This window comes from Protomyctophum parallelum (genome assembly GCF_964188405.1).
Source record: "Protomyctophum parallelum genome assembly, chromosome: 1".
In the NCBI taxonomy this organism is placed as follows: domain Eukaryota; kingdom Metazoa; phylum Chordata; class Actinopteri; order Myctophiformes; family Myctophidae; genus Protomyctophum; species Protomyctophum parallelum.
In genome coordinates, this window is record NC_139697.1 from 26,503,590 (window position 1) to 26,515,991 (window position 12,402).

A 12,402-nucleotide genomic window follows, 5' to 3' on the forward strand; every position below is an offset into this window, starting at 1 on the left:
TATTATGAGCTACTTTGTCTAAAAGTGTTGGAAGCGCTCGTTGGAAATCACTCAACCCCTGCGTACCACCCATTTTGAAATTGCACATAATGCAGGAGGCAGTAGGACGTTGTTTTATTGAAAAACGAGCGCTTCCAAAGTCAACAATGAGAAAAAGAATCACCTGCACAGAATTGCTTGACAGAAAGAAGCTCATAAGTAGGGATGCACCGAAATTGAAATTCTTTGCCGAAACCGAATACCGAATATAGGAAACAGTTGGCCGAAAACCGAATACCGAATATCCGAATATGATTAATATTATACATCTTTTTTCCTACCATTGCTGTCATGGCCGTACCTTAAAGCTACCTGATTTATTTAAAATAAATGATTATGGCAAAACTTAACTTAAATAATAATCACTATTATGGGTCCATAAAACATTTATTCAGCTCTTTTGAATGCATTAATTGCATACACTATTCGGTGATATATTTTCTGCCTATTCGGGCCGAAACCGAACATTTTCTGCGGCTGAATATTCGGGGCATCACTACTTAAATTAGTATGTTTATACAGAGTAAGTACAGAATAAATAATCTCTCAATCACCTGGTAATGACTGTGACACATTCCTGTATCTGAAAGGTCAGAAATGAAGTCCTTGCAACCACAATGTTTCCAGCCAGACAGGTCTAGTCCAGTCCACGTAAGCACTATAAATACTTTGTTGTACAACAAATAGCAAAGATTGTTGACCTACAAGCTTGTAGATGTTTGGAAAAATTTAAAGATTTAGAAAGCTTTTGCCTATAATGCCATGTTGAAAGTGGTTATCACTTAACATACCTACACCCACACAGTATCATTGGTATGAAGTGTAACTGAATATCGCTGTTTTAGTATCCTCACTTAACTCATTAACCTGAGTTTGATTCTACAAATGTTATATTATGGTTATGGCAAAACTTAACTTAAATAATAATCACTATTATGGGTCCATAAAACATTTATTCAGCTCTTTGAATGCATTAATTGCATACACTATTCGGTGATATATTTTCTGCCTATTTGGGCCGAAACCGAATAGGCCGAAAATGCATATTTAGCCATTTTCTGCCGAATATTTTCTGCAGCCGAATATTCGGTGCATCACTACTCATAAGTCATAACATGTCTACGGTGGATTTTTATGAAACAAAATACTTTTTCATACAGCTGCAATGTTTGTGAGTTTAAAACAGACTTAAACTGATCCTAAAAACTAGGATGGGTACAATTTGAGAACAAATTTCACATACGTGTAAATGTACTGTGAAAAATACCCCAACAACAACTAAGAATTGACTGTTAAATAGATATATAGCAAAGGAATTTTGAAACAAATGACAGGCCTCGACATTGTATGGAACACAGATGTCCCACAGATATACACACACAAAGGGCTGAGGATCACTTTGTCCGTTCTTTAATTTATGGTCTACTTTATGGGGTATCTGACCTGATTGATTGATTATTTGATTTATTAACAGTTTGCAGAATTACAGTACATTTCAAGCACAACTCAATACAAAAACTGTTAACTGTCAGTGGACGACACCATAAAGCATTACACTTGTTTACAATAGGGCCCACCATTTTCAATTCATCAAAACATTTAGAGACGTATATAATATACACTTCTATTATAGCCTTTACCTCGCCTCTGACTTTGTAGGTCCTACTTTGAGAATCCAGTGTCTTGACAGTGACCTCAATCATGGTGCCAGGCTCCGCCATGTTTCTGCAGTGTCGTCTTTAAAAAGAAAGTGCAATTTAGTATGCGTTGAATTATAGCTGTCAACGTTACCGCAGGAATTAAGCCAAGGCAATCTGTTCCACTCACTAACAACAAAACAAGTATCAAGAATCAAATCTGAATCACAGATTAAAGGGTGACCGTGACGAATATCATCACCATCTACCACAATAAATGAAGTAATAATCCAGGCAACAGTTGATCTCACTTGTACTGAGGTTTTACTACGATGGTTGGTTGTTATTGTTGTTAGCCGGCCGGCTAACGTTGGCTAATAATCCCAATTAGCAGAAGAAGGCTGGCTAGGTTAGCACAGCTACCCAGCTAAGGTTAGGTTAATCTCCCGAAGGAGACAGACGGCTGTTCAAAGGTCCAATGTAAACCACTCAGACTTTCGTGTTTCTTGTTACCTAGTATATCTATCATCAACGTAGTTTGATTTGTTTCAGTAAATTCTTCGTTTATAGACTGTCTAACGGTGTGAACTACACACCGTTAGCTTGGCAAGCTAAAGAATTTCCCATAAAAATGCGACACCGCTAGTCGTCTCAGTGAAAAGACCCCCTGTGACGTCACGTATGAGGTCGGCAGGCGAGGCACGTCCGTGTCAAATGCCTGTCTATTAGTAATACTGTAGAGTAGACCTATTAGGCCATATTGTGAGGTCCCTTTACGTTCAGTTTCGTTCCCGCGTCATGGGCACTACACATTCAATGCATTTTTTTTTATAGATAATACCCTTCTGGACTTTGGGTTAAAAGTTCTACTCATAATATCCTGCAGTATATTGTCACAGGCCAGAAATGTATATAAAAGTATATAACCAAAAAACGAAAATCTTGTGCTGCTATTTTTGCTTGTAAAATGTGTTATATTGATTTTGGCAACACAAAATCTTTCTCAAATGTCATACATATACCTAACATCTGAAACAAGTTCTGGTGCCATAGTTTACTCATGTGAATCTAGATCATGAAATGTAGCAAATTTGTTAAAGAAAATGCTTCAACTTAAGTGATTGGCACACAGCACATGGGATTCAGATCTTACAGAGGCCAGTTTCGAATTGCAGCCATCCGTAGGTGCCCTTCGTAGGTTCATCTTGATGTTCTGTGCATCTTTGTAATGTTAGTGTTAGTAAAAAGCAGGTAAAAGAGTAACATTTTTTGACTTGAACAACACCATTTTTTGACTTGAATTTGACTTGAGGCAGACTAACATCAGTCACTCTACCGTTCACTGTAGTAGAAGAGGTGTGCCTGGTGAGGGTTTAACTTTAAACCCTGCAGCTATGTTGAGTCCGCCTACAGGAAATACGTAAGCTGCGACCATGAGACCCGTTTCTGACTACTCTGATGCACTGATGATGTGTTCTTCTCGAATGCTCAGATCTTTTAGCGTATGCAACAAGATGCTGCAAATGGCTGGTGAGGAAGACGCGGGCTCCGTCGTGGGGAGCTCACATGGAGTGGATGGTTAGGTGCATACAGCGATGAAGCTGTACAGTGTACACCATAATGGCAAAACTGAGTGTTCTAGATAGATTTAATCATGAATTGGAACATTCCAATGTGTTTCTAATGATTAAAATGCATGCATCGACTTGACTGAAAGTGTCCAAAGTTAAGTTATAACTCGTTTTCACGTCATTTTGAGCCAAGGTGTGCTGCTTTTCTTTTCTACCTATATCATTACACAGTAGGTTGTGAAATTTTGAATGTATGAAACATAAGCTTTTGGCTAAATTTACTACAGTTATGTGTATGTTTCAGTGTGCTGGGTGCCAATGACGTTAGTTGAAGCGTTCTTTTAACAAATTTGCTACATTTCATGAAATGTAAACTAAGGCACCAGTAGGCCTACTTGTTTCAGATGTTAGGTAGGCCTATATGTATTTATGACATATAAAGATTTTGTGTTGCCAAACACATTTTACAAGCAAAAACAGCAGCACAAGATTTTCGTTTTTTGGTTATATACTTTTATATACATTTCTGGCCTGTGACAAAATACTGCAGGATATTATGAGTAGAACTTTTAACCCAAAGTTCAGAAGGGTATTATCTATGAAAAAATGCATTGAATGAGTAGTGCCCATGACACGGGAACGAAATTCATTTTCTAGGCAATTCTTCTGGGGTCCCAACACGGCCTATATATACTCTAAGGTCTATCTCAGTGGTTCCCAAACTTTTTCATGTCAAGGACCCCCAAATTGACACTAATTAGCCCGCGGACCCCCCATTTGAAGAGACAATGTCAGGGACCCCCATTAGAGAAGATCTTGTACCTCTACTAGCAGTGATTCTCAACACGTTTAAGCACCCCCAGTTTGACATGCATATTAGTCTACAGAACCCCATTTAATGGCATTTCTATCTCTGGGACCCCCAATTTAAATAGTCAAATCAATGTTAATTTTACTCTGACAGTGTACAAATGGAGCCAAATGGACCTGTTAGAGTCCATTTGGTTTCATTTGTACACTCAGAGTTACAGACCCATAATTATAGGGTTTGATTGATTGATTGAAATATGTATTAACAGTTTGCAGAATTTACAGTACATTTCAAGCACAAACTCAATACAAAGGGTCCATTTGGTTCCAAAATATCATTTAGTTGGGGACCCCCTGGAACTCCCTCACCTCAATGACCCCTGGGGGTTCCCGGATATCTATCTGATTGTCTTGTTATTTGTTTTGGTGTTGTTCAAATACGTTGGAAAAAATAATACCTGTTGTTGATGTGTATACAGTAGGCCTACTATACAATATAAAATGTCAAATATAATCGTGCATAATAAAATTATGCTGTATTAATGAATACACAATGCATAAAACATTGTATTACAATAATAAAATAATTGTATTGTATTGTATTGTATTGTAGGCCTATTGTAGACTATTCTTTTAGACAGCCAATATGCATTGAAGCAGAGAGCTTTTGGAGGTTCTCTTCTTCTTTCATATAAAACGGGTTATATGACGTATATATTTCCCAATGGAGCTCTTAAAATAGATTGGAAGTTGGAAAAAAAATTCCAGAAGGACACGCCTAAAATTAAGCGAATGAATAACCGCCATATACATGCATGCAGGCTGCAGCAGCCTACATACAGACAGTAGTACTGTGTGTGTGTGTGTGTGTGTGTGTGTGTGTGTGTGTGTGTGTGTGTGTGTGTGTGTGTGTGTGTGTGCGTGTGTGTGTGTGTGCGTGTTTGTGTGTGTGTGTGTGTGTGTGTGTGTGTGTGTGTGTGTGTGTGTGTGTGTGTGTGTGTGTGTGTGTGTGTGTGTGTGTGTGTGTGTGTGTGTGTGTGTGTGTGTGTGTGCGTGCATGCGTGTGATTCATGCTTGCCAAGCGTCACACTCTTGCCTTCCCTTCTTGACGACATAAGCAAGTTGAGACGGACTCGTAGGTGTGGCAACACACAGCCGAGTGTTTTTGTGTATTTTGTGCCTCATTCAAAACTGTGTGAAACAGAAGCTGTCCTGATGCAACGCTAAAATCCGAGCGCTTTATATTAATAAGCGTTTATGTCCAGGATCATAGATTATTGCGTCCCAGTGAGTGAGCTTCTTCTGACTAACTTGGAGATAGGTGGAGCGTGGAGTGGGAGACTGTGGACTGTGGAGCCGCGCGCCCTTAACTTGGACTTGAGATTGTAATCACGCGAAATCACCGTTTCTCGGTTCTAAACAACCTAGAAGACGTCCATGGACTTGAAGTAGCCTATTTAATGGATCCGTTGGACCAAGCCGAAATAATGAATGTGAACTTGGCCAAGTGATCACAGGGGTGGAGGTAATTAATCATTTGTTGTATTTATTTATTGAAATAATTACATTTGTCTCCAAATCCGATCATATAGCCTATAGCAGCCTTTCTTTTTCGTTTTATAATATAAGACATGTAAGACTTATGTTCTTACTAATTGTTAGCCCTGGACCAAGACTCTCGTAGATGTATTTTATAGTCTGATAGACTTTTACTTTAGTATATGCAAATGTAAATCGATATTCGATAAAATACATCTGATAGTCTTGATCCAGGGGGAGCTAACTAATTGTATCATTGTTTTTTTTGTCCCTGTTCTCGCTATATGATTTATAATTGATATAATGCTAATATGCAAATGCACTAAAATGTGGCATGCAATTCCATTGTAGGCTACTCACCACAGAATAAACACTGATGATTTATATAAAGACATCGGGTCAATATACATTTGACGAATTAGAGTAGCCTATACATTCTGTTACTATTACCCTTTTCCCTTCTAATTGCCAGACTCCATCTCCCCATCCCACGTACCCCCCATGAACTGACTTATACCTACATGTATACGGTACTACGGTAGGTTGTGTTGCATTACACGCAGCTCTCCATCATTCCCTTGCCTCTTTCCCTTTCAGTCTTCAAATCCCCTCAAGCCCCCCTCGATCACTTGGCACTCTGTGGAGATAGAGCTACCATGCGAAGATTCAGCTCTGAAGGGTCCTTACTGGACCTGGACTTTCTCCCATGGAGGAAGGTGGCACTGAAGGGTCCACCAGGTAACAGGAATAGCCGGGTGTCGGGCAGCTATACACCCTACCTAGAGGGGGGCGAGGCAGCTAATGCCAGGTCGCCCAGCACTCTTCCTCATAGTCCAGTCATCCTGGAAACGGGGCCGAGCCCGAGCAAGGTGGAGCTGACCCGGGAGCTCAGTGCCAGCGTCGAGAACTTCACGGAGCTCAGCAGCAAGCGGGATGACAACCACCTGGGCGTGGGTGCCATCAGTGAAGGGTGCCGGGCCTACAGTGACGGCCAGTTGGCCCCTGCGTCCAAAGGCAGCACCGAGAGTATGGAGAGGGATGACGACCACCCTCCACCCTCACCGTCCTCCCCGGCCAGTCCCTTTTCCTTCGGTTCCGGTTCGGCTCACCGGCTCAACGCTAAAGCCAAGCTGTCATCAGCCAAACTGCACCTCAAGAGCCTGTTTATGCAGGTACTGTAGTGTAAATGCTGGTTTGTGAAGTTTCTTTGGTGTGTACCCGTTAAACCTGCCTATAATAAGTGTGCTTTGTAATTGGGAAGTATTGTGCAAAATGTAGTTTACACAAATTCTGCCATCACGGCATTATGGAAATTATGGCTTTACTGGGTTTGTGAGAGCCAACAGGAGGAGAGTGGTGTTCTATAAAGTATTTTCTTTGTTTCAGAGTCCTCATTCGAGTCCACATTCGTCAAACTCAAATTTATTCAATGCAGAACAGAAAGACAGGTGATTATCATGAGCGACCCCTACTACAATAATATGCTGAATTGTCCAAAGAAATAATTATTTCATCTTAGCAAGTCACTATTGATTGCAATATTAGAGGTCCTATACATCGCAATTAGGGTACACTGCCTTTAAGAAAATCTTTTATCCTTTCTCACTATCATTTATTTTCTCCTTCTCTACATTTATGTCACATCTTCCTCCTCCTCGCCACTCATGTTCCTACCCAGTGTAAAAGAGAGGAGATCTCGTCTGCGGTTTATGCGCCAGTGGAGTCTGGTTGGACACGGGAAGGGCAAGTTCAGCCAGGAGGAGCTGGAGACCTGGGCCCAATCGCTCAACTCCCTCCTGGCAAGTCGGAGTGAGTTTACTTCCTTTCAGTCTCACATGTTTCTGCTGTGATGTCAGCATGACAGACCCATTCAGCAGACGTCATTGGTATATCTTTCTGTGTGCCATGCAGTAAAAGCTTGATGGTTCTGACCTCAGCCATATTCTATAAATAGAACATACCGTAAACTCCTTTATGGAACACAACTATTGTAGCAGATCAGTCTGTCTATTCCTGTCTCACTGCCTTTAAAATTAGAACACTTTTATAAGACACGATGTTTACAAAGAGACATAAAAGCTTGACTCTTAAAACTGAGTGCTCCATGTATGGGAATTTGGGAAACATACATTCCCTATATTTCCTGATGCTGTCTAACCCTAACCCGTTTTGACAAGCATTTAGTTCATATTTTGGATTATGAGAGTTGTGTCATTTGGGTTCCCAAGCAAGTGTACTGAATCTGATCAGACAAGTAGGGCAGAAAGACATTTCGTTTTCCTTTGAATTTCTCAACATTGTACCACATTCATCTGCTGTATGAGACGACATCATACTGCATTTAGTGGTGCATTCAATTAATCGATATGGCAATATATTTTTTCTTTTTCTTTTCAAAATCTTTTTCTTTTCGTTTTATAACAGTATGGGTGTCAAGTCACAGATTCATAGAAAAATAAAAAAATAAAATATCAGATTTTAGTATCAGTGACTGGGGTAAACAAACATACTGTATGATCGTGGGCAGACATAATGAAAAGACTGTTATTATGCAAAACATGACCCTTCAAGACAAAAAAACGAAAAACATTTTCTCCCCAATTTAGTATAGCCAATTCCCAATTCCCCAGCCTCTCTACAAGTACTCCATCTCTGCTAACCCCCACAATCGATATGGCAATATATTGATCGAAACTCCGGACGATAGGTGAATGGATCGAGAGGCTGCTCTATCGATATGGCATGAATTATCTGGGCGACGCAGTGTTGACAAACGTACCTCTGTTTAACGTTATCAAAGCCCCCCTTGCAAGTTGCAATGCACTCCCTTCCCAGACCCCTTGTTAGGATGTTTAGACATTTTATTTTAATTTAGAGATCTCTGTGGGCCTGAAAGTGTTTCATTGTATTTGTGCAACATGGTCATTATTTTTGAATAAACGTATAACTGATATCGTATCATGGGCTCTGTATCGTGATACATATCTATCGTGAAGATTGCAAGCAATATCCACCACTAACTTTGATTTATTGATTTGATTGTTACTTAAAAATAAAATAAAATCTAACAATAACTAATTCAACAAGGCCGCTTTCTTTTGTATTATTTTTATGTATATAATCTATGGAGGATAACTCTTTCGTAAATTAAGTTGTGTGTAAACTTGTACTTGGGAATAAGGGACTTTGAAAGCTGAAGCTGTGCAGTAGTTAACTTAACCAGCTCAGCTAGGCGTAGAGAATGTATATTTATTAAGACTCAGGAATTGATTGTTTTGTATGACTCACTGTATTAATTTGATTGGAACAAAAACAAGATATAAACAAGTTTTTGGGGAAACTTGCATGTGCAGTGCAAGTCTCCTAAAAGTCCTCATCCATCTAGTGTACAGCAATCAGAGTCGAACTAGATGTTGTAACCATGGAGTCTGCATGCAATCTTGGGCCTCCCGTCTGTTTACACAGAGTAAATACTATGTCCCAATCCCCCACTTGCAAAAACAAGAAGTGACACAGGGGGCAGTTGTAAAACAGAAGGAAGTAGTTTGTAACCAGACAGAATCACCATCATACAGCCGCAGTTTCTCAACGAGAGGGTCAGAACATACTGATATAATATACTGGATAGTCCCACTACAAAAGCACTTGTGGAACACTGGTGTACACAGTGTTATTCGTCTGCACTTATTAGCCCCGTGGGGCTTTGTGTCCTCGCTTCTCACAGCCTAATTACACACGCATCATTCGCTTGGGAACACCCCACTTATGCTCTCTCTCCTCTCCACCCCCACCCTGTCTCAGCGGGCGTGTCAGTGTTCGGAGCATTCCTGCGCTCTGAGTTCAGCGAGGAGAACCTGCAGTTCTATCTGGCCTGTGAGCAGTACAGGCACTCCTCCAACAACTTCAGCCTGCAGAGAAGGGCCAAGGACATCATCAACACCTACATCCAGCCAGGCTCCCCACGGGAGGTGCGAGACCGCCACTGTCATCATGCTTTCTTGTAGTGCTGCAACTTTAATATTAGCGATTATTCTTTTTGATAAGTCAAATAACCAAGAAGCACGCTATTTAAAAAAAATATTTTTTAAATAGAGTTCTATATATGAATTTCATTCATATATGAATGTATATATGAATGAAATTACATGAACATTTTCGGATATATATATATTTTTATTTATTAGACTGATTTAACTACACAAGCCCTATTTTATGTATCTTTGTTGTACAACGGTGTCACACAAAAATACCAAAAATAGGTATTTTCTAGAAATTGGGGGGGGGGAACATTTTTAAAATTGTATTAAAATCTATTATTTTATATAAACGTATTAGTCCAATTAACTGTTGTAACCTTACTTTGAGTAAAGTGCCATTTCATCTTCTCTCCCAACGTGGCTTGCATTTATTAAATAATTATAGATATTTTTTGCATTGAGAGTTCACTTTTCTTACTGGTAATCTTTTTTCTTTTTTGCGTTATCATCTATTGTAGGTGAACCTGGACAGCAAGACCAGAGAGCTGACATTACAGCTGCTGCAGGCCCCGTCTCACACATCCCTGTCTCATGCACAGAAACGCATCTACTCTCTCCTGGACACAGACTGTTATCCCAGGTTTCTTCAGGGCAACATCTACCTCTCTTTGCTTCAAGAGGCAGAATAGAACTCGCCAACTCGGATGTATTTAAACGTAACATGGACTCTCATGGGGATGGCAATCGTGGCAGGTCAGATTCCTAAGAATGTTTTGCTTAACACAACGTAGACTACGGGTTAAAGTGTTTGTAAATAGTTTGGCAGAGATCAGTGTTTATCAAAATATTTGGAGCAGATCTGTTGCTCATAGATAACACTTTGAAGGCAGGCACTGATTTAAACGACAAACAGTAATTTAGACAAACTAGTGGCTTCTAGATGAGAATTAAGCTGCAGTGAAAAGACACTGGAAGCAGTTTCCTTTCCTCCCCCGCCCCCCCCCCCCCCCCCCCCCCTTACTTTCCCACAGCTTAAGTGACCCTTGAAACTATGCAGATGTCTTGTTTTAATCATTAAACATCGTTGTGGCCTCCCTGTACACAGTTAAATTCCCCACGGTCCAGCGATTGCGTTTCAAGTTTCGGAAAGGAAACTCAACTGAATCTGACGGAAAGGAAAAACAAGTTGAGCAAGAAGGTGCACTGTACTGAAAAGGTCAAAGTACTTACTGTACGCTGGTTACTTAATACGTTATACAGCAAAGGTGAGGAATTCACTTTGATAGGTAAGACAAAAGAAAGGTGGACAACAAATTGTTTTTCTTGCTGGGAGGAGAAAAACCATGCACTGAAACAAGTAGTTTCAGTGATTTGTTCTGACATTCTTATGCTGAGTAACGGGTATGCTATTGCTGAATGTCGCTTTTATAAAACGTATAAAACACCCTCATGGGGCGTGGCATCTAAAAGAGAGACTAATATAAAAGTGGTTTGTTAAGTTGTTTGTTTTGAAAATGTTATGAATGTTATGAAGACATGAAAATAAAATAATTTTATTTTCTATCCGAGTCTGTGGTTGCTGTAGAGTGTAGACAGTGCAGTGGTTTCCAAAACAATTTGAGCTCTGGAACCACAAGCATATTTTGTTCAAGGACCACCTCACCCCACCACAACAATATATGGTATATTATATAGTTTATATGAACGCATAAGTCATTTTCTACTTGAGTAATTTATTAATATTTTACAATAATGATGTGGAAGCCAGATTTATATTTAGTTGCTCGACAGTGTCATATACACCGAAAATAGTTCTGCAAGCCCACACAGCATCCTGTGATCTTGTAGATCTATTTTCATTCATTTCATTTCCCACACACAAGCCTATTAGTTAAAAATATCTCTTAAATTTCCTGGGCTTGTGAAATTATTTAAAAAATTTCGATAATTTTAACAAAGGTACTACACACACACACAGGCCACTTTACTTAGACACCTCTCCAACTGCACATTAATGCTAATTATAATACATATGTCAGCAACTCAATGCATTTTAGGCCTGTAGACATGATTTCTAAGCACGCATCAGAATGGGGGAAGAAAGGTGATTTAAGTGACTTTTAATGTGGCATGGTTATTTGGTGCCAAACGGGCAGGTCTGAGTGTTTCAGAAACTATAGTCTACTGTTCTCTACTGAGATTCTCATGCACATCCATATCTAGGGTTTACAGAGATGCATTAGACCAGGCGATGTCCATTTTTCCATTGCCCAATTTTGGTGAGCCTGTGTGAATTGTAGCCTCAGTTACCTATTCATAGGGATACATCAGTGAGGATACGTCCCAGGTGCATCCAAGCCATGTATTTTCGTTCCGAGGTATTCTATTTATAGTGACTCATAGGAATAGACTATGTGACAACCAGGTATAGTCTGGTGACCACCGGAGAGACGGGTGACAGCCGAATGTAGACGGCCACCCCGGGAGCAGTATGGGTTGGCGGCGCCCCAGCCTGCATCTCCGTGATGCAGACTGAGTGCCGCGTTACGAGCTTGTAGATCTATATTTCTTTTAAACGTGAAATGTGGCGCAAATTTTTGAATATATATTCTTTCAGAACGTTTTTAACTCAAATCTTTGCTTCTGGGGGGTGCCTGGAACAACATATTTTCAGATGGGGGTCGGCGGCCTATTACATATAATTTTGGGGTCCTTGACAGAAAGGACTGTCATGATTTAGAAGACATTTAAAAGACGTCAGGCCTAAATGGGTTAAATGGCAGCTCAGCTCAAGGCGGTTGATCTCCAGGGTATAGATCATGGGGTTGC

At 40.1% G+C, this 12,402-nt stretch overlaps 2 protein-coding genes across 6 annotated transcripts in view; one reads left to right on the forward strand and one right to left on the reverse strand.

Annotated features, from left to right (window-relative positions):
* bag6l (BCL2 associated athanogene 6, like) overlaps positions 1-6,260 on the reverse strand; it is a 39,866-nt gene extending 33,606 nt beyond the window's left edge. For 2 of the 5 annotated variants that reach the window (XM_083767886.1, XM_083767882.1), the window contains exons 1-2: positions 2,190-2,328; positions 1,680-1,776 (exon numbers count right to left, since the gene is read on the reverse strand). In XM_083767886.1, the coding sequence (XP_083624012.1) occupies positions 1,680-1,760 (81 nt within the window). In that variant the 5' untranslated portion in view covers positions 1,761-1,776; positions 2,190-2,328. The other 3 variants (XM_083767884.1, XM_083767883.1, XM_083767885.1) reach the window with 3 other exon arrangements.
* On the forward strand, positions 5,169-11,136 carry LOC310860793 (uncharacterized protein). Its single transcript, XM_083767955.1, has 6 exons — positions 5,169-5,582; positions 6,194-6,768; positions 6,983-7,044; positions 7,275-7,405; positions 9,398-9,564; positions 10,092-11,136. The coding sequence occupies exons 2-6, from the start codon at positions 6,253-6,255 to the stop codon at positions 10,260-10,262; spliced, it is 1,047 nt and encodes a 348-aa protein (XP_083624081.1). The 5' UTR covers positions 5,169-5,582; positions 6,194-6,252; the 3' UTR covers positions 10,263-11,136.
* Positions 11,137-12,402: the final 1,266 nt, after the last annotated feature.

What these genes read in the sequence shown, in the direction of transcription:
- LOC310860793 (XM_083767955.1), top strand. Translation starts at nt 6,253, where the DNA reads ATGCGAAGATTCAGCTCTGAAGGGTCCTTACTGGACCTGGACTTTCTC. An exon ending in AATGCAGAACAGAAAGACAG is followed by an intron (nt 7,045 to 7,274) that starts GTGATTATCATG and finishes GTTCCTACCCAG; the next exon opens with TGTAAAAGAGAGGAGATCTC. An exon ending in CTCCCTCCTGGCAAGTCGGA is followed by an intron (nt 7,406 to 9,397) that starts GTGAGTTTACTT and finishes ACCCTGTCTCAG; the next exon opens with CGGGCGTGTCAGTGTTCGGA.